This window comes from Telmatherina bonti, assembly GCF_933228915.1.
Source record: "Telmatherina bonti genome assembly, chromosome: 10".
Lineage (NCBI taxonomy): Eukaryota > Metazoa > Chordata > Actinopteri > Atheriniformes > Telmatherinidae > Telmatherina > Telmatherina bonti.
In genome coordinates, this window is record NC_136628.1 from 33,706,345 (window position 1) to 33,732,652 (window position 26,308).

The 26,308-nt window shown below is 39.2% G+C and overlaps 1 protein-coding gene across 1 annotated transcript in view; it reads left to right on the forward strand.

Annotated features, from left to right (window-relative positions):
• Positions 1–26,308, forward strand: part of pknox2 (pbx/knotted 1 homeobox 2) — a 133,145-nt gene that overhangs the window by 57,531 nt on the left and 49,306 nt on the right. Inside the window, exon 3 of the mRNA XM_079247857.1 lies at positions 17,481–17,587. Within this exon, the coding sequence (XP_079103983.1) occupies positions 17,501–17,587 (87 nt within the window). The 5' untranslated portion in view covers positions 17,481–17,500. The remainder of the gene's footprint in view (positions 1–17,480; positions 17,588–26,308) is intronic.

Here is a 26,308-nt window from a genome sequence, read left to right on the forward strand (position 1 = left end):
TTTCACTTTAAGCCTTGTATTAGTTCAGCATCAGAGCATGAATGGAAACTGCTCTTCATCTTACAGAAACTGCTTTTATAACTAACAATCCACACGTGGATGTAAAACACAAATCAACATGTATGAAGGTGTGAAAAGTTTATGAAGAAATAGCTTCAAGTTGCAGTTTTTATTTGTTTCTTTGCTGTTCAGGCTGCAGGTCGTCACTGTGCTCAATCTGTTTGTGTTAAAACATCTTTTTTATAATCACATTGCCATAATAAGAGCAAATAATGTTATATTTCACAATATCATATCTCCCAAATCAGTCATTTCCTCCCAGCAACAATGCTGCAGTTTTCTCCTAAAACGGGTCTTAATGGATAAAAGACTCGATGTGGACCAGTTATTTCACTGGACTGCCTTCACTGACCCCTCACTGGTGTAACAGGAGTGTTTTTTTTTGCAGCATCATCTGCTGCTGCAGCACGGTACAGCTTTAAAGATTAAATTCATTTGTTCTAACTGGTCAGTAAAAAATGTTTACAGAATCTACCCTTATGAACGTAGCCTGGAGTGGTGTACAGCCTTCACATCTTAGGAATCTCACCTTCCCAATGGTGCGTAAAACGTGGAAGATACAGAGTAAAATACAGTGAAATATACATTCATTAACAGATTAATTATCTAAACAAACATCACCCGTTGTGACATGTTAAGTTTTCAGCAACATAGTTACGTAGAATTTACTGCCTGACAACTTTTCACCAAACCTGACCATGCTGCTGTTGGGAATAAAATCCTACCATAATATCAGCGGGCAGGAATTGCTTTTATCATTATTTTCTTCATCATTTTCTTCTTTACACTATTACTTATTGCTATCAATCATTATTACTGTTAATATTATCACAATTAAAGTATTCCTGCACGTTTGCAACAGCACAAGTCCTTCCAGATTTCTCTGTCAATCTACAGAATATTGTGGATTTTCCTCTCCTCTGCTGAGACATGCACAGAAATGTCGCTGCAGCAGCGTTTGGGATGCACTTCCAGTTTTAGTTTGGATTCTTCTCTACTGCAAAACGAATACCCCTGCAGTTTAAGGTCTTCCTGCTTGGTTGGCTTCATCTGGGGATGCATGTGCAAGCTCAGAGAATGGACCGAAAATGCAGATTAAAGAGGATGCACCAAAAGCTCTGTCTGTAGGCGTATGTGTGTTTAACACAGAATGTTTGAGGTTTTACAGTAAACGTATGTAAATTTATGTGGTACATCATAAGTAATGCTTAGGATCTGTACATTAAAATGTTCAACATGAACTGTTTTGGTCCTGAGCCAGGAGCTGAGCAGATGAAGCATGTTCTAGCTAGCCAAGCGGTTAGCTAATGTTTGCAGCTCGTTGTGGGTTCTTTCTTGCCATGGAGAATGTAAATAATACTCCTTAGCCATCTCACTTGTGAAGTAGCTCCTAATTTTTTTTTTTATAGAAGCAGGGTTTTAGGAAGTATTTGTCAAATTTGTAGAGAAACTAAGTAGACCTAAACATGGTAACATCTGCTGGCTGCTAGCTTAGTTTTAGAAAAATCTCCATGTGAGTTGGTGCCACCGCAGCTCTAAACGCTGTTGTTTGACAACATTTCTGTTGCATTATTTGTATTTACCTTTTTTCACACATAATCATAATCATTCAAATATAATTAAAGAGCTCAGATAACACTGACCTCTGCCAGCCATTATAATGTTTATTGGCTAATGATTGTTGGCATTTTGGAGTTAGCTTAAATGGCAAAACTATCCCTATCTTTCCATAGCGATGAAGCCTTTTTAAAACATGACTGGATCCAGGCGGTGATCCCAATCACCACCAAAATTTATCCAAAATTTTCTAAAAATGTCATCCATATCTGTTCATAACCTTTAAATAATGTTGTTAACAGACAGACTAACCAACAAGCTGCTCCTTGTATGTTATAAAATGAGTCTTTACTTACATCTGTCAGTATCAGGTCCAAAAATAAAACCCAAATAAAGAAAAATACAGATCTGTGTTGTAATTTTTCATGCTGTGTTGTAGAGAAAGATGATAACATGTTCTCATAACAGCAAACCAGTGCTCATCACCTGAGCTTGAGTGTCTCCTGCCTGTATTTGTTTAAACAACATGTAATTTTAATTATCTGGCACATCATAATTATGAAGAACTGCTGCATCTCAATAGTTTCCGAAATGCTTCAGCAGCTTTCTGCCCCTATAAAGAAGTCTTCTAGCCTATATATAGGAAACACTATGCAGTGGAGTGGGTGAGGGTGTGCATGAATAAGTGGGCAAGCTAACACTCATTTGCTTGGGAATGGGAATATATTTAGTTATATTGGTGTAACCTGGGAGAGCTTTATCTACAAACCATGCTTCTTCTATGACAAGTTCCCCTCCCTTGTGCATGTTCAGACGATGTTTAAGCTGGGCTCTTCAGCGCAGACTCGTCATACATGCCAGTCTGCTCAGTCATTCTGTGGTCCTGTCTGGACGGCAGCAGAGTGTTGCCTGCCTCCCTTGTCCCGCCAACACAAACTCACCCCCCCCCCCCCCCCCCCCCCCCCCTCGCTCAAGTCAGAGATCTGCTGACACTCAAGTGGCTAACATCAGATGCACACACACACACACACACACACACACACACACATGCACAGAGCCACAGCCTCCCACCTGCTAATCCCCTCCTCATTAATTCCCCACCACTCTCTTCAAATATTCCCTTCTGCTGATCTCATTGTGAGGGAGTTTGTGTATGTGGGGGTGGTTTTGGAGAGGGAGGAGGGGTTGTTCAACAGGGACATCTCCAGATGCCCGCATTCATTCCAAGTGATTTTTTCACTGTCAAACATCAGCTGAGCGACTCAGAAGTAACTCCTGCAAGTAACATTGTTCTAAAGGTTTTATCGCAGCTTAATAACGAATGTTTTCAAGACAGTCAAGAACTTTACTGCAAGAAAGAAGATAGAAAAATGGCAAGAACTTTTCACTTGCTTTAAATGATAAAAACTGGAACTTAGACATTTGCAACGTGTTTATTAGCTGGGTTTTCATTTAATCTTTTAACATGATAAATTTTTTTTTTTTTTTTTGCATTTGCAAAATAGTTGGGACAAGTTCTGATGTGGCAGGTTTTTCATGTGCACAACACACATTGTCAAATCTGCTGCTAATCCGACACATGCATTTTTATAACAAATGTGACTCTTAACTCACTTAACTTAACTCACTGGCTGCCAGATGTAGCAGGGAGCCCTGAGCTGCCGGCGTTTTGGAGAATTTTGGTTCCACTTTCAGGACCGAGGATTGTTGTCGATGTGGAGGACCGATTTTGCTGGGTGCGTGCGTCGAGCGTCTTCAGGATGCGCACTCAGAACACATTCACAATGTGTTGGATGAGCTCTGGGCACTCAGAGAGCGCATTTTGGGAATGTTTTGACCGTACCCAGCCAAATCAACTGTCCGTAGACAGAAAGTGCAAAAGAAGTCTTTGGCAGCCACTTGCTACGTTTACATGGGACATTTAATTCCTTTTTAATTTCAAATAAAAGTTAATTCCACTTGATACTGATAAAATCCATGTAAACACTTAATTCCTAATACAAATTTCTATTCAGAATTAGACTTAACTCCGATGTAAGCATCTGGTTTATTCGCATTTTAACTCTGAACTATTTAATTCCTCTGTCATGTAAACCTTCATTCCTCTCTAAGTTAATTCCGGTCGTTCTGAGCATGCTCGTTACCTTCTCCTGTCCCGATGACGCGCGTTGTTTTGCCTCCCGTGTTCGGTGGTCTGTCTTTCTTCTTCTTCTCAGTTGCTGCAGAAAGTGAAGTAGTATGCTCGTGTTGAGCTGCTACTTCACATTTATAATAAAAATAGCAGTAAAACTGGTATTTATGTAGTTTTTACAAGTTACGACTGAAAAGACGAGAAGCAGGGAGCTAACTTTGTTTATTTCAGGTATACGTCATACGTCACGTGCACCCTCTGTCCAATCAGAACCCTTCCCAACCCGCCGCTCTAAAGAGGAATTAAGTAAGGACGTGTTTCATGTAAACGTTCATTCGGAATCATTATTTTCATGTAAACTTGTAGGAGAATATGTTAATTCCAAATTATTTATTCCAAATTAAAAAAAACATCATGTAACTGTACACAGTGAGTTAAAGGCAAATCTCTTTTCAGTCATATTAATTTATTTGCCAAGAAGCATTTTTACAACAAAGAAATAATCAACTAAACACACATGTATATGACACTCAGCATGTTTATTTGACAGTAGAAAATAAATAAATCAGTCTAACCAAAACCAGACTTTGTAAACACATCAATGCGTTTGTCCAGCTCAAATCAGACACAATAATAGTGGAACACAACCAGGTCATGCAGCTGAAAGAAAATTAATGGCTGCAAATATTTGTCAAAGTAGAGTTAAATGAGTCTACGTGTTTTAAAGTTGGATATTTTTGCATCTTTTTGTGAAATATGTAGGGTCTATGTATACTTAAAACCAAATTCCTTTCTTTTTATTTTTTAAAGTTACCAGAATTCTGACTGGTAAGCAGTCCATTAAGACATGACATTTCCAGTAAGTTGCTCTGCTTTAATGAAATTCCATTTTTATGACTGCATAATTACATGATTAAATAAATCGGAGTAATCTGAGACAGTGAGTTACTGCTATATTTAGGATGCATTCACATCAGGATAGCCTGCTAGACTCGGTCTGACTGGAGACTCGGCTCAGTGGTACGGGGGTGTATCCATGTAGACCGAGATCATGTCTACGTTGCGCTTTGGTCAAACGAGCCAAACTATTAGAATAATATATCCCCATTCCCACCAGAGGTGGCGCTGCACGGATATTTCGCAAAAGAGAGGACAAGGCCCGTGTGAAGACGAAAACTCTTCTCCTTTTTTGTGAGTTAAACATGGAGACGAAACTATCGCTGTTTGGGTTTTCTATTTCGTCTTATGCAAGTATACTGCAGAAATACACTGCAACAATGAGACAGAGGACCCTTAACGCCATCGTATGTATTTACCCACAATGCAATGCTACGCCAAATGCAGGAAGTGAATTTTTTGTAGTCCTCTATTTGTATTTGTCTACTTCCGCTTGAAATGTATCAACTCCACTTCTTTGATCCGAATCAGAATTGGTTTGGCGCATTCACATTTCCCCAAACGATGTGGACTTTCCGAGCAAAGGGACTCAGATTCAGATCAGAGATGCTGATGTGAATTTGTCTAATTACTCTGTCCTGCTTTCAACCTGCAGTCCTTACATTTCCTATTGTGTGAAAGCAAACAGACCATCCAGTGAACCAAAGAGAGCAAGTGATGTAGAGTGTGTCCGACAACACACTGACAGCTAGCTGCCCCGTCTGTTGCTCTCGTTGGACAGATTCTTGTTAAAGCCACAATAGGTTTTCGTCAAAGTGAAATCAGAACCACAAGACAACAAAGTTATTGATGCGCAGTTGTTGCGATGAACAAACCGCTTTCGGTCCAAGCCAATCGATCAGTTGGGCTTTCTTTTATTTTTCTTCCTGCTTCTTTCCTTTTTTCCTGCAGTGTGAAAGCAAACCAAACCAAGGTGCAACATTTCTCAAATCCTCATATGTTAAATACAGACACGTAGCATTTCCTCCATCCTCCATCATTTACCTGTCTTATTTGGTCCATCTTCAGGGTCCTTGCTGATGGCGAAAACAGAGTATTACCCCTGGAAGCCGCAAGGCAAGCAATAAGCAATGTAGCTGATATGCAACTTACGCAAGAAAGCAAGCAGCAGTCATAACATATGAAATGGCTACACAGACCACCACCATCTGCTGTGATACCTGATTTTATGTCACCATGTTTGCTGTTTAAAATGTTGGGTGTTGAAACTCGGAGGAGAACTCTGCACTGCCCTCTGGTGGATGTGTTGGCTAACAAACCTGCCATCGTAAGGTATGATGGCAGAAACCAATTTACATTTGTAAAGAGAACCTAAATGGGCCTTAAGTCTACTTGTATGACTGTTTCCATCTGAGAAGTTTAGATGTTGTCTTGCTGGACAAAAAGGCTTATTGATGCCTGTTTAAAGAAAATTACTGTCACTTTCAACTTAGACGCTCTTCTTTCTGAGTTTATTTGACTTTCGGCATAATTAATACACTGGATGGATGATTCTACTGGACAATACCACTTATTCTGAGCAGAGGTGAAAAATTCAGTCTCCTTTCTTTATCATTCACTTTACAGTCACGTAGCTCCACCAGCGACTGAAGTTGTTGCAGACTGACACGGATGGCACTAACTGGTTGCGATAAGGAGGTATTCATTTACAAAATAAAAAAAATAAAAAAGGAACTTTGCAGATGAACCAGCAGATAAGCTGCACAATGTATATCCCGGCAAACATGACAGCAGAGGAAGAGGAGGAGTGTAGCAGTGGTGGTGGGGAGGAAGGGGGAGATGGAAAGAGAAGCAGAGCAAAGCTTCTGGAAAGGATTCAGCTGGGAAACTCATGTAGATTACTTTTCCCCTCCACAAGCTTTGCTGTTCCCATTTCCACTTGAATTTTTCTACCTTCAGTTTTCTGATGGTTATCAGCTTAGCAGAGGAAATGCTCCTCCTGTGTGTATTTGTGTGTCGACCGCAGGACGCAGACCCTCGGCCCCACACCACCTTTCAACATCAGAATACCTCAGCTGCTATTATTGACTGAATGCAGCTGAAAGGATCACAAATGCATGCACAGGATACAAAACATTTCATAAAGCTAAACCTTAATATGTTTGGTCAAGAAAACATGATGGTGGAGATAAACAACCTGTTGGATCTGTTCTGCTTATCGTGATTTGATTATAATAAAGATAATTTATTTAATATGTGGGCGCCTTTCACAATACTCAAGGACACCTTTGCATTAAAGCAAGCAATTAAACAAGTAACAAGCATCATGGACATGTGAGCAGATGGAGGAGCTGGAGAGAAGAGGAGGATCTGAGCGTTTGGAAGGGAAAGTAAAGATGGAGGAGTTCAGAAAGATGTGTAAGATTATAAAAAGCTTTGATGGTGTGGTGGAGAATTTGAAAATCATTATGGAAATGAACAGAAAGCCATTGTAGTTGTTTAAGCAAAGTGGTCACGAGCTGATTGTTTATATTCTTTATGGATGCTTGTAGATTAACTTGTTGTTGGCATGAAGCTTTGACATCCCTACATGCAGCCAAAGACTGGAGACATCCCACAACATCATAAAAATGTGACGATATGCTTTCGTCCCGATTCGATTCCGATTTTTCTGGGTGCTGATTCGATTTAAATTGTGATTCTCACAATTCTTTGATGTTGCTGATTTTTGTAGCTTAAAAACAAAAACAAAAAAAAAAAAAATGTACAAAACTTTTTTTTTTGCTAGGTTTTTTCCTGATTTCAATTAGAAAAAAAAACAACCCAGTCGCCAGACCATCATTCTGCTGCTATAACGCCCAAGAAGACAAGTACAAAGATCAATAAAAACAATAAAAATGACAAGTATTTTATAATGGATTATTTTTATTGATTTAAAAAAATTAGATTTTTTTTTAACAACAAAAAAAAATCGATTTTAAAATTGTGTAGCAAAAGAAATCCCAATTTTCTATTTTTCTATTCGATTTTCCCACCCCTAATAAAAATGGTAGGAAGCATTGTCCACAACTGAACTTCCACCATTCTGTCGTACCAATTCAAAGCAATACGATCCCAAGGCCATAAGACAGCTATGTATTTGTGTCTCAGGTTTTAGAATGATTTTCACTATTCTAAATTTACCACTATTCTGAATGTACCCGTTCAAGCTTTAATTCCCAAAAACCGACTGTCAAACAGGCAATGCCGCACACGCAACTCCAGAAGTTGCGTTGTGATTGGTCAGAAACTAAGATGAGGATGAATACTGTTTCCTCTGACATGTAAAAAATACCTGTATTTGTTTCTTCAAAGGAAGGAAAGCCAATTTTTACCATTTATGCCTCCCTCGGTTAATCATTAGCTCTCATGAAATGGTTATCAGCTACATCTCCTGATAATCTGAGCTAAACGTGTTTTAACTGACTAAAGATGAGGAATATTCTGTAAAAGTCTTGATGAGGCGTTGCCTGGCTCGTCGCATCTTCACAGCTGCTGCTGACACTTCACTGTAAATTCATCATTTTCTAACAGCAGGAGGGAATTTTTAGTAAAAAGTTAGCATGTATGAGTAAAAAGGAACCACCTGCGCATGTTTGCTAAAATAACTAAACATTTAGGATGAACTTGTCACTTGATGAATATGGCTTCAGATTCATGATCCACCAGCCCTCATCTCAGGTTTTCTGAGCTGTCTACACCACACAGACGGTCTTGCTGTGCTATTTTTGTTTGCGGAGGGGAGAACAGCATTGGCACTCTCCACAAACTCCACCCACCCTCTTCCCAGGAGCGTGTGTGTGTGTGTGTGTGTGTGTTTGTTTTTGGAAATGCTGCAGTGTAAATATATTCAAAACACAGCTGGAAAAAAGGACTAAAATAAAAGAAAGTTCACTGATGATGGTCAGACATCCAGTCGATGGCAACAAGCCACAGTTACCATGTGTGTCGTGTGTATAGCAGAGCAGGTCCATGATCTTATTATAATTTTTTCATGTAGGAGGGTTGAGGCGTGTGCTGCAGCCTAGTGGGACAAAACAAACCTTCGTGCTGGCATATTTGAGTTGCAGCCAATGGGAAGCTGGTTTCACATGCTCACACTCCTGAGCTTTCTGCTGTAAAGTTTAGAGGATACGTGTAATAAATATTAATTGTTGTAATATACATGTTACATGGGAACCAGTCAGCGACAAGTGCTGGTGTTTCGGATATCGGATGAATTTCATGAATATCGACTGATTTGGCTGCTTGAGTTGAAAACTATACATCCATCTAATACAGTATGATGTTAAAGCAAAGTTGCAGAGTTGCTGTGGTTCATAGTTTTATAAATGTACCTTTTTTTTTGGCCCATCACACGTTTCTGTGCAAGCCTGTGTGTGTGTGTGTGTGTGTGTGTCTGCTGGTTTGTAGCATATTATGTATCTAAACTTTTGCAATTTATATTCTCAGGGAATTGAATGCTGCAGGGTTTATCCACAATAAATTAATGTCTTTTGTTTTCTGTTTTCCTCTTTAGTTGGTTTTGAAGTTACACTTATAAACCTTCATGGATTTTCAAAATTTTGCATTCCCTAACCTAACAAAGGGCTAAATCGGCATTTCTCTTGCATCTTGTCTCTTCTCTAAGGTCTTTCCAGCTAGCAGAAGTCAGTCCAACTTTGACTTAGAGCAGGGGTGGGCAACTTCGGTCCTGCAAATGTTCGGAGTTTCTCTGCTGCAACACACCTTCAGACATGTGCAGTGTCTAACAACAAACTCAGCACAAGTCCACTAATTTCCTATTGAAATGAGGCAGGTTTGTTGCAGCAGGAAAACTCCCAAAATCTGCAGGACTGGGTCCCTTGTGGACCGAAGCTGCCCACCCCTGACAGACTCAACCATGGTGCATGGTTTATAGTTTACAGTCTATATTTGTCAGAGATGGTGCTATACAATCATTTATTTGTTTTGTTTATTATTATTATTATTATTATTATTATTATTCTAATTATTTATTTCATGCTTACTGTGTTTCATTTCTTTAATATCTGTTTATTGTTTAGTCCCCCTTCTATTTCTAGTATTTATTTCTGTTTCATTGCTATTGGTTGGATGACACTTTGGTCAACTTTAATTGCTTTTAAACATTAAATTAATTTTAAAAAAGGGGCCACTCTGCTCCAGAAAAGAAATGGAGGAAAACATTTCTGGGACTACAAAAGCTTCAGGAAGGACCCATTGCATTCAGTGCTGGAGGCATAAAATGAAGGTGTAAAAAGGAAAATCAGAAGGTGAATCCATGTAGATCGAGATCACGTCTACGTTCCACAATCAGACGGTGTAAGAAGGAAATTTTTTGACAAGTGCCTTAATGTTAACACCCCCCCCCCACCCAACAAATCCAAACAAAAGTTTACTCATGTTTAACCTGCACTTTCTTTCCTAATAATACCAAATAATCTTGGTGTGTATTTAGGTTGTGCTTCTTGATGCTAAATTACTTTAGTATTTTAAACATTTTTAACAAATAACATATCAATGTCTGCAGCCGTCACGTTACCTGTGAGTAACGATAATTTCCTTAACTTCTTTTAGAAGGTCAACATTTTCATTAAAAATAGCACCATATTATTCCAGAAGCTTTTAGCTATGTTAATCAAGTTATTTGCATGCAAACCAACCGTCCCAAAGGATTTCCAAAAATGTTTCCAGGACACTGTCATTTTTAACACTATCCTTTTTATTTGTGATTTTATAATGTAATTTCAAAAGCAGAAAGCGAGACAATCAAACCGGAATCCAAACAAACATTTGCATAACTACAAAGAAAACAAGAATTGCGGTCGGATTGGAGCGCTGATGCCATTGTCAGTAATTACAAAAAAAAGCTGCGAGTCTTGCAAACTGTCTTACCCGAGGGAAATCCTTGTGTCTTCATTAAGGCTGTGAGCCATATTTGAATATGTGAAGGGCGTTCATTAAGAAGTTCAGCATGAAAGAATCAACTCAAAAGGTTATAGATTTAAATTCAAGCATAAAATGTCATTGGAAATTGATAAGGACAAGTGAGGGGGAGCCTTTAGGGGAAAGTTGGTGAGATCGGCAAATATATCAGTGTTCATCACTGAGAGGCGTTATGTTGACAACTATTGTAAGATGAAGGGTGGGGTTTAAAAAAAACAGTAGATTTGCTTTCTTTCGTCAAACTACTTAAAGATCAGCCAGCTCGCGACCTAAAACCTACCAGCGGTGATTCATTACTTTCAGTTTTTTGTTTCCAACGTTGCATTCCTCACTGCAGTGTTTGCAACTTCTCGTTTTCCATCAGGATTTCGAATGACCTTCCTCACATTTAACCCAAGACCAAAGCTTTCAAACTAGGGTCCGCTTCCATCCCCCATGCCTCGCCTCATCACTAAACTCGGGAATTAATAGTGTTCACAACAATGTTAAGAATTCCTTCACTGGGCTTCAAATTCGTGCCCTGTCTGTTCTGTAGGTGAGTCCAATCAACAAGAGGAGATGAATAAAAGATATTGGTTTGAATTGTAAGTGTGGGCTGGCATGGAGCAAAGAGGTGCAAGGTTGGTTTGGGTGGAGGGAGGACTGGTGGCTTGGGTTAATGAGGTGGTCTGGGAGTGTAGACTGGATTCTGACTGCAGTATGCATGGAGCTTGCTTTAGCCTGAGGGGGATTTGTAGCCCTAAGACCACTGGTTAGACTCTCCTTGCCTCTGGCTGTGTATGCACTCCAACCTTAATGTGAGTGTGCTTTTGTGGAAATGTGTGTGTGCTTGTACATTAAACCGTGAGGCGGCGGGCGTTTTATTGCCCTCAGGATGACACCGGGTGAAGCTTTTAGTTCTCTGTGTTTAGTGCCGGCATCATTATACATGCCTCTGTTTGCTTGTATGACCATTCCTGCATGTGTGGGGTTGTTTGCGCTCTGATCTGTGTGTTTTCTGATTTTTTTTTTCCCGATTCGAGTCCTGACCGCAAATGTGTACACAGACTCCCCTCCACCCCCTCCTCCAGCTCCAATCTCATTACCATTCTGCCCTTCTCTCCATCGCTTTACTCAGCGCCATCAAGGCCTCGCCTCCTGGTGTTTGCATTGTAAATCAGGCCTGACAATAAGGTGATGATTAGATCCTACTCATATTCAAAAACACCTGATTTATTTATTCAGCTACCTCTTTTGCAGGCCATCAAGATGCATAATATCTGACCAAGGTGACATACCCAGCTCAAAATTTTATTCATTGCGCTCGCAGGCCAACCTCTTTCCCAACAAAACTCAAACAGGAGAGATTAAATGAGATTTTGATGGCAGAATGTAGAGCCGGATATCACATATGTAGGTATGTCAGCTCATCTATCAGACGGAAAGTGTATTTGAATCTAACTTTAAGTGGTTAACATGTTTTTTTTAGGAGTATGGACAAGATCATTGAGGAAAAGCTCCTGGATTCTGACAGGCAGAGCCAAGTGATCAATTCGTAAGCCAAAAGTTGGTGGTGGTTGTTTTTTTTTAAAGAATTGGGTTGTTGGGGTTTGGACTAATTACTCTCCTAATTGGAGGCTGCCCTTTTAAATTCATTTAATCTTTTCTTAGAATTTGATGAAAGCAAAAGTTATCTGCAGTGGAGTCTTGTGAGAAAAGCATGGAGACGAATGCTTAGCCAATACTAAGCAGATATGTGAATAAGTAATGAATATAAACATGATTTACTATGAGGTCTAGGTCTGGAATTAAAGGCTTTAATGAAAGTCAAGCGTAATGACCACACATAATCCAGGGGGTTCAAATGAGCCGTCAATGCCTCGTATACAGCTTTAACAACATACAGTATTTTTCCTCTGCACAGAATTCAAGGTAAATAAGAGATAAAGTCAAGACATTGAACTGAATAAAATACCAGAACATCAAATTAAGCTAAAAAAAAAAACAAAAAAACATATCTTGAAGAAAGATATTTACATTCCAATAATACACATTTTTTTGTTTTTCCAGTTTTGAAAACTCCTTTTTGGTGTTTCCAGCCTCGACATGTTTTAGCATGCTAACAGACTTGAGGGATTGTGGTACATGCATGAGCTCCAGATGCGCTTTAATGTACAAAGGCTGTTGTCTTCAACATTTTTATGCAGGACTGTCAGCAGGTCAATGCAAATTTCATCCCTGAAAAACCAAATGCAAACAACTTTTCTAACATGGTAACATACAAAAGTGCCATCGTTTAAGAGTTTGTTTTTCTATATTCTTATCTTTTCCCTGTTTTTTTTCTTTTTCTTTTGGTGGGTGTGCATAAAGAGCCTGTGAGCAGTGACTGTCTAACCTGCAGACAACACACAGAGTTTGATCAGCAGCAAAATCATAGGTTTTGGCGGGAAAGCTAAGCTAACCCAGAATGCGAACAGAGCTGAACACCCCACATAAAGCTGTGGCTCTAAGCCACATGCACAATTATAAACTTTTCAATTCTAACATTAAATTTGGTAGAAATTATTGTTTATTATGCTGAGCTCTAAAAACAAAGGAACAAGAAAGACAGATGATTAATCTTAAAATCTAGCTAGCTTGACGATCTCCCGAGCAGTGAATTTCTAAGTTGCAGTAAACATCATGCAGATATTTAGTGTGTAAACTGATGGATTATGATGGGAGGCTTAACTAGAAGCCACTCCTGAACACTATTTCAAACTAAAACCCAACAAAAATCCCATAACTGTTTAAGCAAATGCCAATTCATATACCATCCCACATTTTCATGTTTTATTTTTCACTATTTTCACAATAATGTCCACATTTAGACATATCACATCGTAGCTGTGCAGCGTGTCTTACCCATTTGTCTTGTGGCTGTCCAATGTTTTAAAGGCTTTTATTGCATATTTTTCTGTCCTGTAATTATTGTTTTGGGATAAGGCTGGTGGAATCGTTATATCCCAGAAAAATCTCCCTTCTGGTATCTTTATGCTGAGAAGCAGCTAGCTAAGTTAGCCTGTCAGGCTTGTTGCATGCTTTCTCTAGTCCATGGGAGTAAGACCTTTGACTTCTCATTAGTTGTTCATATAAAACAGGCCTACTTGGTTAATGGTAAACACCTTGGATAGCCTGTGTAAGATCTGTGACTGAGTAACCAACGCATGTGAGCCATAAGAAAATTGTCTTAATAAAGGCTTCCCATATTGGGACCACTTTTGGGCCACAAAATACTTTCTGTAATCAAAGTCTAGAGCCACAACTGACATCTGGACCAAATGTGGTCCACAGAAGACATGCTAAATAACCCAAAGCAAACTGGCAACTGATATCTGGTCAACTTGTGGTCCACACATTTGCCAGTGCCATAACTGAGCCATAAGTAGCCCAGATTTGACCCAAACGTACGTCCTATCTGGGATCCCGTGTTGCTACATCCCTGGCATGTTGCTGAAATTCAGTTTTATTGCATGGTTAGTTCATGTGCATTCAAAGAAACCAGAACAGCTTTTGTTACATCAAACATCCAAATCAACAACATGATCATTTTCCTGAATTACCTGTTTTCAACACAGCTTGTGTTACTGCCAGTTCCATCACCTTTTTTTCACTGCTGCATTGTGATGTGTTGATAATTCAACATGAACAAGTCAAGTGCTTTCACAGCAATGGCACACACTCCATGATGCTGCTTGTTCTTTATATCACCTTTTGTCTGCAGCAGAAAGCATCCCACATTTATATTTGAAGCTAAGCACTGAACAATGAATTCGTCTTCAAACCAAAGCAGAAAAGCTTCAGATGTAGCTGAAATGTAAGAGGCCACAGGCGATGATCACCCTCACATGTGACCAGATCTGAATTTTCATTTCAATGCCAGAGGTAAACGAGGTGAAACGGCTATGCTGCAGACTCACCTTCCATCAGCGCGGCGGAGGTACTTTATATGCCTGAGAATTGTTGGAAAAGTGAATGCTGAATAGAAATGTTTCTAACTGCACAGAGCCCGATGAAGGAGGACAACTGCCTCCAATCCAAACTCACAAAACCCTTTGATGTTTGTTGGAATAATTTTATGCCTGCTTTTCATTTTCCACGTTTTGCTTTTGAATTTTGATTGCGACTACAGGCACTTTTCAATTGATATGCATTATGAACTCTGTAATAATTCAAAGGCCTTTGTTGGAGAACAAACATGTCATTTAGCTTAAAAATAGATTTTACAGTTTTTTTTCATGGCTGTACACCTTTTGGTGCTTTCAGAAAGAGTCTGCTATTTTTTTTCCAGTTACCTTATGTGTGTTGAAATTCAACGTGTTTTACTTGTATGTACATTCACAGCTCAGCGGCCATCGTACGGCATGTGTTCGTGCACACATTGTGTCTCTGCTTGCATATTTATGGATGCACAATTGCTCAAATGTGGCATTTGGTGGCTCGTTCCTTCGAGGAATGGCGAAACTTGAGAGGCTGCCTAAAATACAGTGTGGTAATTGGAATTGCTTTATCTTCAGTCTCATCAATTAATGTGCAATTTTCCATTTAATCACTAACACGCTCGCTGCATTTGCAATTAAAATGAGCGCTGATAACAGAGAAGATGTCTTTCAGCTGATACCAGTTGGAATGAGAACAGAAACCAGAAGACGCAATCAGTACACAAAATGGCTCGCAGAGACATGAGCGTGGCACACAAACAAGTGTGAATACACACAACAAAAACAGTGATGCCCATCTGATGCCGCACGGGGTGCGTGCACATTCCTATGAAGCACACACACACACACACGGGAACAGCATGACATGGTAAAAAAGAGAAGAAACCGTGCAGATTTTCAGCTTAAACCTCAAATTAGAAGCCAAACCAGCATTTAACATGAGAAAACTGGCAGCAGCGTTGGATTTGGATGCTACTCAAACACAGAAGGGTCTCGGACAGCTGTCTGGTTTTTTGCTTTCCCATTTGGAGACGTTGCCAGGGTCTGGATCTGGATCTCTGTGGGAAAGGAGCTCAGTGAAGCTAAACTTTTGCAATGTATTGTCCTCCTTCCTTAGATCTCAGCAGCACTTCCTGTCTGGCAGCAATAACCTGAAAACTACCCAAAAACAATCTTTTTTTTTTTTTATGTGAAAAGTTCTGTGCTCATCACACAGATATATAGGATACGTACCAGTCATGTTCTGATGCTTCATCCTGCGACATCGATATAAGTGCTGATATTTATAGGTATTGTGTATGGATATGAAGTCAGACTGTACTGTCTTGTACTGTGCCCCAAGCAAACTGTACCATTTGTTTGGGGCACTAAATCAGAATAAATTAAATGTATAATGAATATGTATAAGAAGAAGAATATATGTATAAGAAGAGGAGATGATACACGATGCTAACATCATCCTGGAACTACTACTCAGAGACATGTCACATCAGATTCAGAATGAGTTCATATTTCCCTTGAAATGTTAAAATATCTTTTGTAAAATGTTTATATCTTATATTTTATTGTCCCAACTTTTTTAGAATTAGGTTTGTACTTATGTCATGCTTATGAGTGGTATTCCTTATATTAGACATCTAATACCCTTGTACGAACATTTGTTTTTGTTTTTTAGGGTGGGGTTGGGGGGTTTATCATAATTTCTATTATGGTATGAACTTAGTCACACACTGTAAATCCTTGCCCTCAGCGGTCCGGTCAGGTGGATTTATCGCACACTTATTTCCTGAGGCGGTCGGAGGGGAAGGGACATTTCAACCGGTGCCGAGACTTTGCTCAGATGTTTCGGTTCCATCTCAGTAGCTCATCATGAAGAGCTTCATGCAGGTCAATACCGCTGATCCATTGTATCTGCTTTCTTTTCATGACCGCACATGGCTTTATGTGGCTTTATAAGGTGTGTTTTCCCCCAATAATTCCAGCAGCTCAGAGTTTCCAGGTAACAGTTGGACACTGAAAGAACACTGGATATGATGCTCTGCATCAGTGTGAATGAATTTACTTGGGAGATTGGGGCTTGACATTTTTGGTATCAGGTGTAAACTGTAAAATATGACAAAAGGTTGCAGATGCAACATTTTCATGTGCTCCATATACATAGGTGATGTGTTGCTGCAGGATGGATAACCAGCTGTGCTTGCCTATAGTAAGTTGGAGCAGTGGTGGGGGGTCTGTGTGTGTGTGTGTGTCTGCAATATACCCCCGAACCAATTAGCTCCACCAGTGGGGGTGGGGGCAGTGGATACAGTAGAGTTCCACGGGGTATGGCCCTCAACCCTGTGGGGTCCTGAGGAGCCCTAATTAGCCCTCTTGATTGGCTCAGTTAAAGTGCAACAACACCGGCAGCCGACCGATGGAGACGACTACGGCGGCTCCACCGCAGAGCGTTGCTTTTAAGCCAGCTGTAATTAGTAAACAAGCAACGCTTTCTGTAATTGGCAAACAAGTAGTGGGTTTTATTTGCAGTGTCATCATAAAGCTGCTGCTGTGTTTCGGATTTCTGTAAAAGGGCTTCATGATTGAGCATGTGCTGCTTTGTTTCCTTTCTGCTTGGTTGCGCCGTTAGATGGCTCAGAATTAATACATCACCCTGTCAGCTCTGTGCAACACATGCAGAGGCAGACGAACGGCAGACAGGCAGGGAATGGAGGTAGTCAGTGAGGATGGGAAGAAGAAGAAGAGTTCTATTATGTGTGCCAGTATCCCAACTCTGATTACTTAGTCGCAGCAGCACCTGGTGGCGACAGCTGTAATTGAATTTATTTTCACCTTTTAAAGTGGATTTGTGTTTCTGATTTTCATTTTTTTTTTTCCTTCTCTGTCTCTCCCAGTCTCAATGTGAAGCTGTCCCATGATGCAACATGTGTCCCCAGCACCTGCAGTGACAATGATGGCCACCCAGAGCGTTCCTCCACCATCGTACCAGGAGAGCCAACAGGTGAGCTCGCCACCTCACACTCACTTATTTTCAGTTATTTAAAAATGGTGTAATCTGATCTTTTGTTCATAATTTGAAGTAAACAAGCCGAGTTTCAAAGTGGCTCTGAATGGATCTGCAGTCTACAAATATAGTTTGTTTATAATCAAATTATCTTTGAGTTTTAAACCTCGTTTATTTTTTGTGCTTCTTTCATTTCTTACTTTTAATCATGTACTTGTTTTCTGGTGCATTTGGAAATTGTTTCTCAATCTGTTGTAAACACTTTAGTTCACCAAGGTTGTTTTCATTTAGAACTAAATAAATAAAGAGAATTTACATTTAAATGCTTAATAGCTAATTATAGACGTTAAATCTACACAAACTTTGAATATTTCAATGCCTTTTTTAAAAGAGTAACAGTATATTTTTATTTTTGTATTATTTGAATTATACCTGTTTACAGCTGAAATTATACCTGTTTCTAGATTAGTGAAGACTTTTCATGAGAATTACAGATCACATAACCGTTGTGAGATCCTATAAAAATACCATGGCCAAATCAGTGAAAGTAACAATATTAAATAAAATAATAACAATTTCAGTTTTATTTACCATATCAATTTCAAGAAACATTTTTAAGTCTGCTGGAAACAGTATTTGGTCCACCTGTTCAGTTGCTTGTTATCACAAAAAGCTGATCAGCCAATCACATGTCGGAAACACATGCAGTCATTTAGATGTGGTCAAAACGACTCGTGGAAGTTCATACCAAGACAGGAGATTTAAGTGTCTTTGAATGTGACATGGTTGTTGGTCTGAGTATTCACTGGGATTTTCACACATAACCATCTCTAGGCTTTACAGAAGGGATCTGAAGAAGAGCAAATATCCAGCGAGATGCAGATGAAAATGTTTTGTTAGTGTCAGAAGCCAGAGGAGAATGGACAGACTGGGCTGAGATGATAAAAAGGTATCAGGAAGTAATATAACCACTGGTTCCACCTGAGGTATGCAGAATTGTATCTCTGAACCATGAAGTAGATGGTCTACAGAAGCAGTAGACTGTCTAAGAACAGGAAACTGAACCTACAATTAATCCAGATTCATCAAAACTGGACAACAGAAGATGGAATTACGTTGCTGGAAACATCATGAAAGTATGAATCCCTCCTGCCTTGGAATAACAGTTCAGGCTGTTATGATGAGCATCATTTAATCACCACAGCCAACCTGAGTATTGTAACTGACCATGTCCATCCCTTTATGAGCACAGTGTAGCATCTTATGGTGGAAACTTCCAGCAGGATGATGCACCATGTCACAAAGCTCACATCATCTCCACCATGATGATGAGTTCACTGTCCTCCAACGGCCTCCACAGTCACCAGATCTACATTCTGTAGAGCAGCTTTGGGATGTGGTGGAACGGAAGATTCTCATCATGAATGTGGAGCAACTGTCTGATGCTTCATGTCAATGTGGAGCAAAATCTCTGTGGATTATTTCAAACATTTTGTTGACTCAATGGCACCAACAATGAAGGCAGTTGTGAAAAAAAGGAAGGTCCAACCTAGTACGAGCACTAGCTGAATGAACAACATAAACTAAATCAAATCATGTCTTTGGTTCATTGTCCGTTTCTTGAACTCTCAAAGTGTAGGGATGAGAAAGAGAAATATGGTGTGTTAGTGTGTGTGGGGTGTGTTGCAGAAGTGGTTGTTCATGAGTGAATGGGCATGTGATTGCATGGAAGTGTCTAAAAAGCTTGTACTCGCCTAGGACACAGATGAGTTAGGCTGGGCTAGTCGCCATAATTTTGTTGAGCGCTACTCATTCGGTCATTTATCCTTTGTCTGTTTATCCCATTGGGTTCATCAATCCATTTATCCATCCTTGTTGTGCTGTTATAGGTATGCAGAGTGTGCAATAAATGTACCGAAATACACCCCTGGATCTCAGCTTATCTTTACTAAAGCGTCCTTGCTCATCACAAAGCTGTGAACCCGAGGACCCAATCCCATACTCAGCTGCTAAAGATGTTTTGGAAGCTGCAATACATGGAGTAAACCTTAGTTAGCAAAGAAGAAAGAAATCCTGTTAAAGAACCTCAAGCAGACTTGGAAAGGTTGGCCTTCTACTTTTACTGGTTGTGAGTTGAGAGGACAGGAAAGACTCGAAAGGTCATGATGACTGATCAGCATTAACGGGCACAACCTGACATGCAAATTATCTTCACATTGGATGGTTCTTCCATAGTTTTGCATGAAGGTAAAAACAAGGTGTTTTCTCAAAAAATACCCATGTTAATGTGGGCAAGACCAAAATATTAGTTTGCTACCCTGCTGGTGTGCTTTGGCAACACAGCAGGGTACTAAATAAGAACGAGCCACCAAACTTTCAGTAGAAAGTTGTCAAATGCAATATTTGTCCATAACATAATCCAGCATTAATGAGTTGGCAACTTTTTTTTTTGTTTTTTAATTGTTTTTTGTTGGTCAGCTTCATGGCACTCGATGGAAAACACTACCAATGAGTATTAAATTGTATAGTTTGCTGATTCTGATCATTACTGCTGTGGAAAACATTGTGCATTAATCAGAAATCTTGCATGTAAGGGCACATTCACATCAGCCTTTTTGATTTGAATCAGTCCGTTTGCTAAAAAGTCTACTTTGTTAGGGGAAATGTAAATGTGCCAAACAAATTCTGATTCGGATCATAGAAACAGACTTGGACCACCTACAAACACAGGTCTTGGTCCAGTTCAAGTGGATCAAATACAGGAATCAAACTACAAACAATAGACAATACAATGGTGTTGAGTCCTCTGCTTTGTCTGTTGTTCATACTGTGTCCATTGTTGCAGTGTATTTCTGCTGTGTATATTCATATACTTGCATAAGACAACATTAAAAAAACAAAACTGCAATAGTTTCATTTCCACGTTTAACTCACAAGTGAAAGAAACAGTTTTCTTCTTCATGCAGGTCTTGTCCTCTCTTTTGCTAAATACCAATGCAGTGTCAACTTTGGTGGGAATGGGGATATATTATTCTAATGGTTTGGCTTGTTTAACCAAAATGCTGCATGAACACGATCTCATTCCAACTTGAGACACCCTGTCCAACTGAGCCGAGTCCACAAACAGGCCGAGTCTAGCGGACTAGCCTGATTCAATTTTCCTTTCAATTCAACTTTATTTAACAATATTTTTACAGGGCACATTACATACACGAATCAACATACACATCATTTCAAGCCAATTCATACATAGCCTATAATAGAAACCAACTGATTGCATTGAATCATGACTTCGATCCAATCCCCCATCCTGAGCATGCACGCGGCAACAGTGAGAAGGAAAAAACTCCCCTTTAACAGGAAGAAAACCTCCGGCAGAACCCGGCTCAGGGGAGGGCAACCATCTGACTGCCATCTCGACTGGTTGGGGTGGAGAGGACAGGAAAGACAGGTCAACATGTACAACTGCACTTATTCAGCAAGACCTGCAGAAAAAAGGAGAAATAAGTTAGAGACGGCAATATTGTTATATATTTATACATTAATATATTAGAGAAATAGAGCGAGGTACTTCTCAGTGCATCAGGTAACATCCCCATTGCTACTTAAGTAATGGATGGCTGGACTACCCATAACTACCCATAACTGATGTGGATCCTAAGTAACTGGTCTAGGTCATTCTCAAATTGCCACTGCAGTGGAAATGTTATCAGTAGTACATTGGGGGCTGTATTATAGTAAATAAATGAGGAATGAACATTTATAGCCATGAATTTCCTACACACTTCTAATGTTTGTGCTTTATAATCTGTCATGAGATCACGTTGTCGTTTGTATTATTCAGGCTTTTCTTTTATATATCCATTTTTGGTTGATGGACATGTAAATTGAAGCAAATGCAGCTCCTTTTTTAAAATGGAGGTTAGGTCCATGGGTACAGCTGAAACACTTTCTCTTTTCTTTTTTTAAACACTAATTTGTGATCTCAATGAAAAACCTGATAAAGTTCAGCAAAGATGGAAGGCAACGTCCTCTTTTCAACTTGGAAAAGATAATCTGATCACAATAAGCTGTGTGATGGTTTAAGGTACAGAGGCATCTCATTTACTAAAACAGTTTTTTTACCGGGGCTTTATTTTAGAAATAATCTTCATATAATCGCATGTATAATAGTTTATTATCAAGGTTAGATTTTCAGAAAATGAAAGAAAATGCATTGAGACTTGCTATGTTTACATGGGAGTTTTAATTCCTCTTTAATTCCGAATAAAATTTCATTTCGCTTTAAACTGATGAAAATCGACCATGTAAACACTTAATTCCTAATGCAAATTTCTATTTGGAAATAAACTTAATTCCGATGTAAGTGGCTGGTTTATTCTCATTTTAATTCCGATCTATTTAATTCCTCTGTCATGTAAACCTTCATTCCGCTCTAAATTAATTCCGGTCGTTCTGAGCATGCTCGTTACCTTGTCCTGTCCTGATGACGCGCGTTGTTTTGCCTCCCGTGTTCAGTGGTCTATCTTTCTTCTCCTTCTCAGTTGCTGCAGAAAGTGAAGTAGTATGCTCGCGTTGAGCTGCTACTTCAAAATTATATTAAAAATAGCGGCGAAACTGGTACTTATTATGTAGGTTTTATGAGTTACGACTGAAACGACGAATAGCATGGAGCGAACTTTGTTTATTTCCGGTATACGTCATACGTCACGTGCACCCTCTGTCCAATCAGAACCCTTCCCAACCCGCCGCTCTAAAGAAGAACAAAGTAAGGACGTGTTTCATGTAAACCTGCATTCGGAATTATTTTCTTGCAAACTCGTTGGAGAATATGTTAATTCCAAATTATTTAATTCCAAATGAATGTAACCATATCCACTGACTTCTGTCTTTATAGTAATTTTTTAAACAAATCCTAGTATGCAGAACTGAATGAAAAACAATCAGCTACTTTAAGTGTTGCAGCTACGGAGAGCTGTGGATTAGATTTATCTCTCTTCCTGCCATTATACATGATAATAATAATAAAGGAAGCAGGGAAGTTCCTTCCTTTAGTGTTCAGTGAATTGAACTGGCTCATATCTTGGCTACCGTATAAATTTCAGGTCTTTTTCCTCAGTCAGGTCAGCTCCTTAACAACAAAGATAATTCAACTGGACCCCATCACAACACACATTTCTGCAACCTGTCAATAGGAGAGTATTGGGATTCCCAGTTTGGACAGATTCATGGAGGGAGATTACTGCAGCAGCTGGAAAAGATGAGTCACTCTGCAGGAAACTGTAACGCCACTTGTAAGCATAAATGATGTACCTCTTGTACATTATTGCGTTAATATTCCAGAGATGTAGGGGTGTATTTTCCTCTGCAGCGACTGCAGCTGGTCAAGTGCTCTTTAAGCACCAGCATAAAACTTTAAAGTGGTGTGTTGATGTTACAGTTTGCATGTGCAGTGACCAATGTGCCAAGCCTAGATGCAGCTCAAGGGACCTCTGAATGTGACATCTGGCATCAAGATGTCAGCCACAGATCCTTGAAGTCCTGAAAGATGTGCGTTGTATAAAACTTGTTTCAGCACTTCCCCACCATTCTGTGGCAGGTGCTCTCATCAGAGTGATGCAAGATTTAGCTCTTGTTAATGTGGCTCTGGTTTTTATAGCTGTCTAGTTCTCTTACAACCAACAAGCTGACAACAAGAAGCAGCTTTTAATGGCATTATCTTCATCTGAGTGCGGTAACTCATTGGTTACCATGATGCTAAACACCCTTTAACACCTCTGTGAACACGCTGTTGTCATAAATGAATGGAAATGTCTTTATTAGAGGTTTTTTTTTGATGTGTTGGAAGGGCACAATGAAATACTGCTCTGAGAGCCAATGACAGATTGGTATACATGCTCAAACCACTTTATTTGGAATGACTTGCACTACTGGTTGTGATGTCCATGGCTTAAAAACTGCCTCATTGATTCAACAAAGGGTTAGAAATGTTTTTCAGAAATTTTGCTCCAGATTAACAAAATAGCATCACACAGTTTATGGTAATAGAGGCCATTGGAGGTATGTGATTTATTATCCTGCTGGAAGTAGACATCAGAAGATAGTGTACTATGGCCATAAAGGGATGGACATAGTCAGCAGCAGTACGCAGGTAGGCTGTGGTGTTTTAAATGTGCTTCATAAGTATTGAAGTGCTCAAAGTGGGCCAAGAAAATATACCCCCACTTCTTGACACCACCGGCAGCCTGTCGTGTTGGTCCAAAGCAGAATGGGTCAATGCTTTCATGATGTTTCCAGCAAATCCTGAATCTACCATCTGAATGTTGCAGGTGAAACAGAGAGATTTATCAGATTCTATTGTCCAGTTTTGGTGAGTCAGTATGAAATATGTGGTCATCTGCTGCTGTTCCCCATATGATTCAAGGTTGGACATGTTCTGTGTTCAGAGATGCTATCTGCGTACTTTGGTTGGAACCACTCGCCATCTGAGTATCATCTCCAACCCATTCTGCCCATTCTCCTCTTACTTCTGACATCAACAAGACATTTTGGTTGAGACAACTGCTGTTCACAGGATAATTTTTCTTTTTGAGACCATTTTCTGTAAACTCTAGAGAGGATTGTCTGTGAAAATCTCAGAAGATGCAGTTTCTAAAACTCTCAGATCAACAATGCCACATTCAGTCACTTAAATCCCCTTTCTTCCTGATTCTGATGCTCAGTTTGCAAGTTTAGCAAGTAATCTTGACTATTTCTACATCACTAGATGCATTTATTTCCTGCCATCTGAATATAAAGGTGATTGAAGAACTTCATGTACAAAATTTTAAATATAATTACAATTGTATAAAACTGTGGCAAAGTCTCTCTTTAAAAAGATTATCTTACATGTTATAATTTTTACATGTGTTGAAAACTAATCTGCATATCATGAGAAATCAGAGACACCAATCCTGTGCCAACGTGTTCATCCAACGCTGATGACAGTATCCTAACTAGACCCAGTCTGAACGTAGGTTTTTGTTGAATGCTGCCAAATATTCAGTGGCTGTTCATTTGAGCATCTTCATCCGATCACCTAACCTTTCTCCTCGTCCACACCACCTCTGTCTGCTGTCGCCCTGAGGATTAGTGCCAGAGGAGAGCTCCCGAGCGTCAGCCTGCGCGCTCGACAAATGCAAATGAGAGCTAGTTAAGTGTGAAGAAGCTAATTTATTTCCCATTTGGTGTTGGGATTAAGACCTGAAGCTTCCTCCCACCCCACACTGATTCAAACAAAAAAAAAAGAAAAATTGAAGGGGGATGGGGTTGTAGCTCATTTCCACAGAGAGATTGAATGAGAAAGAGGAAAGTGGGGTAGTGAATGATGAAGACCATGGAAGGTGTAGGTTCTGTTGATTCACAATAAACCATTGCTTGTGTTGTGGGTCCTCACCCCCCCCCCCCCCCCAAAAAAAAAAAAAAAACTAAACATTTTTGGGACAATTTTATCCAATTATATGTACAAGTTGTATGGCAGTGAACACCTTGACTCATTCAATATTGTTTAAAAAAGTCACTTGATAATTAACTGTAAACTACAAACTGTTTGTGCTTTAAGTAGCATGTGACTTTGTCAGATGTTATAAGGTGGTCTGTTTATGTGCTCATTTGTAGTCTGTTAGCATCACATACGCAATGTGTCGTATTGCTTTCGACAGGTGATTAAAAAATTTAGTCCTTATGAGCAGCTGCATGTTCACCACAAGCATTAGAAGAGTTCTACGCAACGATTTTACATGATTGATAAACACTTGTGTGATTATATGCCATTCAAATTGATTGACAGCACTAGTTTCAGAACAAGCTTATAGCCAAGGTATCTAGTTTACACCTTTAACATAGTTTAATCAATTAGGTAAGCTATTAATCAGTCAGTTCACCACTTTGATTAGAATATTACAACAATGTTAGTGAATGGCATGCTATTAATTATGGATGTAATGTTTTGCAGATAAAGATCTGATGAATCCCAGCTTTTTCTTCTAACTTTACCATTATAACCTGTTCTGAACTGATACTGATGAACTGACATAATATAATGTTTCAGTCATTTATGGTCATGGAAGTCAGTAACTCTTACGTCAATATGTTGTTGTAGGTTATTCAAAGCAAAAATAAAATCATCAGTTAGCTGCAACTAGACTTTGTGTTTAATTTTTGGTTTGTTTTTTTTTTCCTGTAAAGCTTTTAATGTTTTGTGTAAAACACTTATTGTCTTGTACATGAAAGGTGCTGTACAAATAAACTTGCCTTGCTTTGTAATTGGCTCATTTTAGCATGTTTTAGAAAGCATAAATGAGCTGTTTTCAACTGACCTTTGAATATTTTTGGAATTTGCTAACTTTAGGATGTTAGCAAGCTAAAGAGTTTTTTATTTTAGCATGTGAATGTGCTTAGATAGGCTAATTCCAACCGACCTTTGAGTTTAGTTAGAATGGGCTAATTTTAGCACATTAGCAAACTAAAGAATTTTTCATTTCAACACACAAAGATGCTAAAGTGAGCGAATTCCGATTAAATTACTTAAATTAGTGAATCAAAACATAGTAATTTGTTGAGTGACCCTTTATAGCTTAATAAAATGCAAAAATAAGATTAAATCATTATTGTAACATAGCACTAGCATGCTAGCATGGTCATATTTAGCTTAGCATGTATGCATTTAGCTCAAAACAT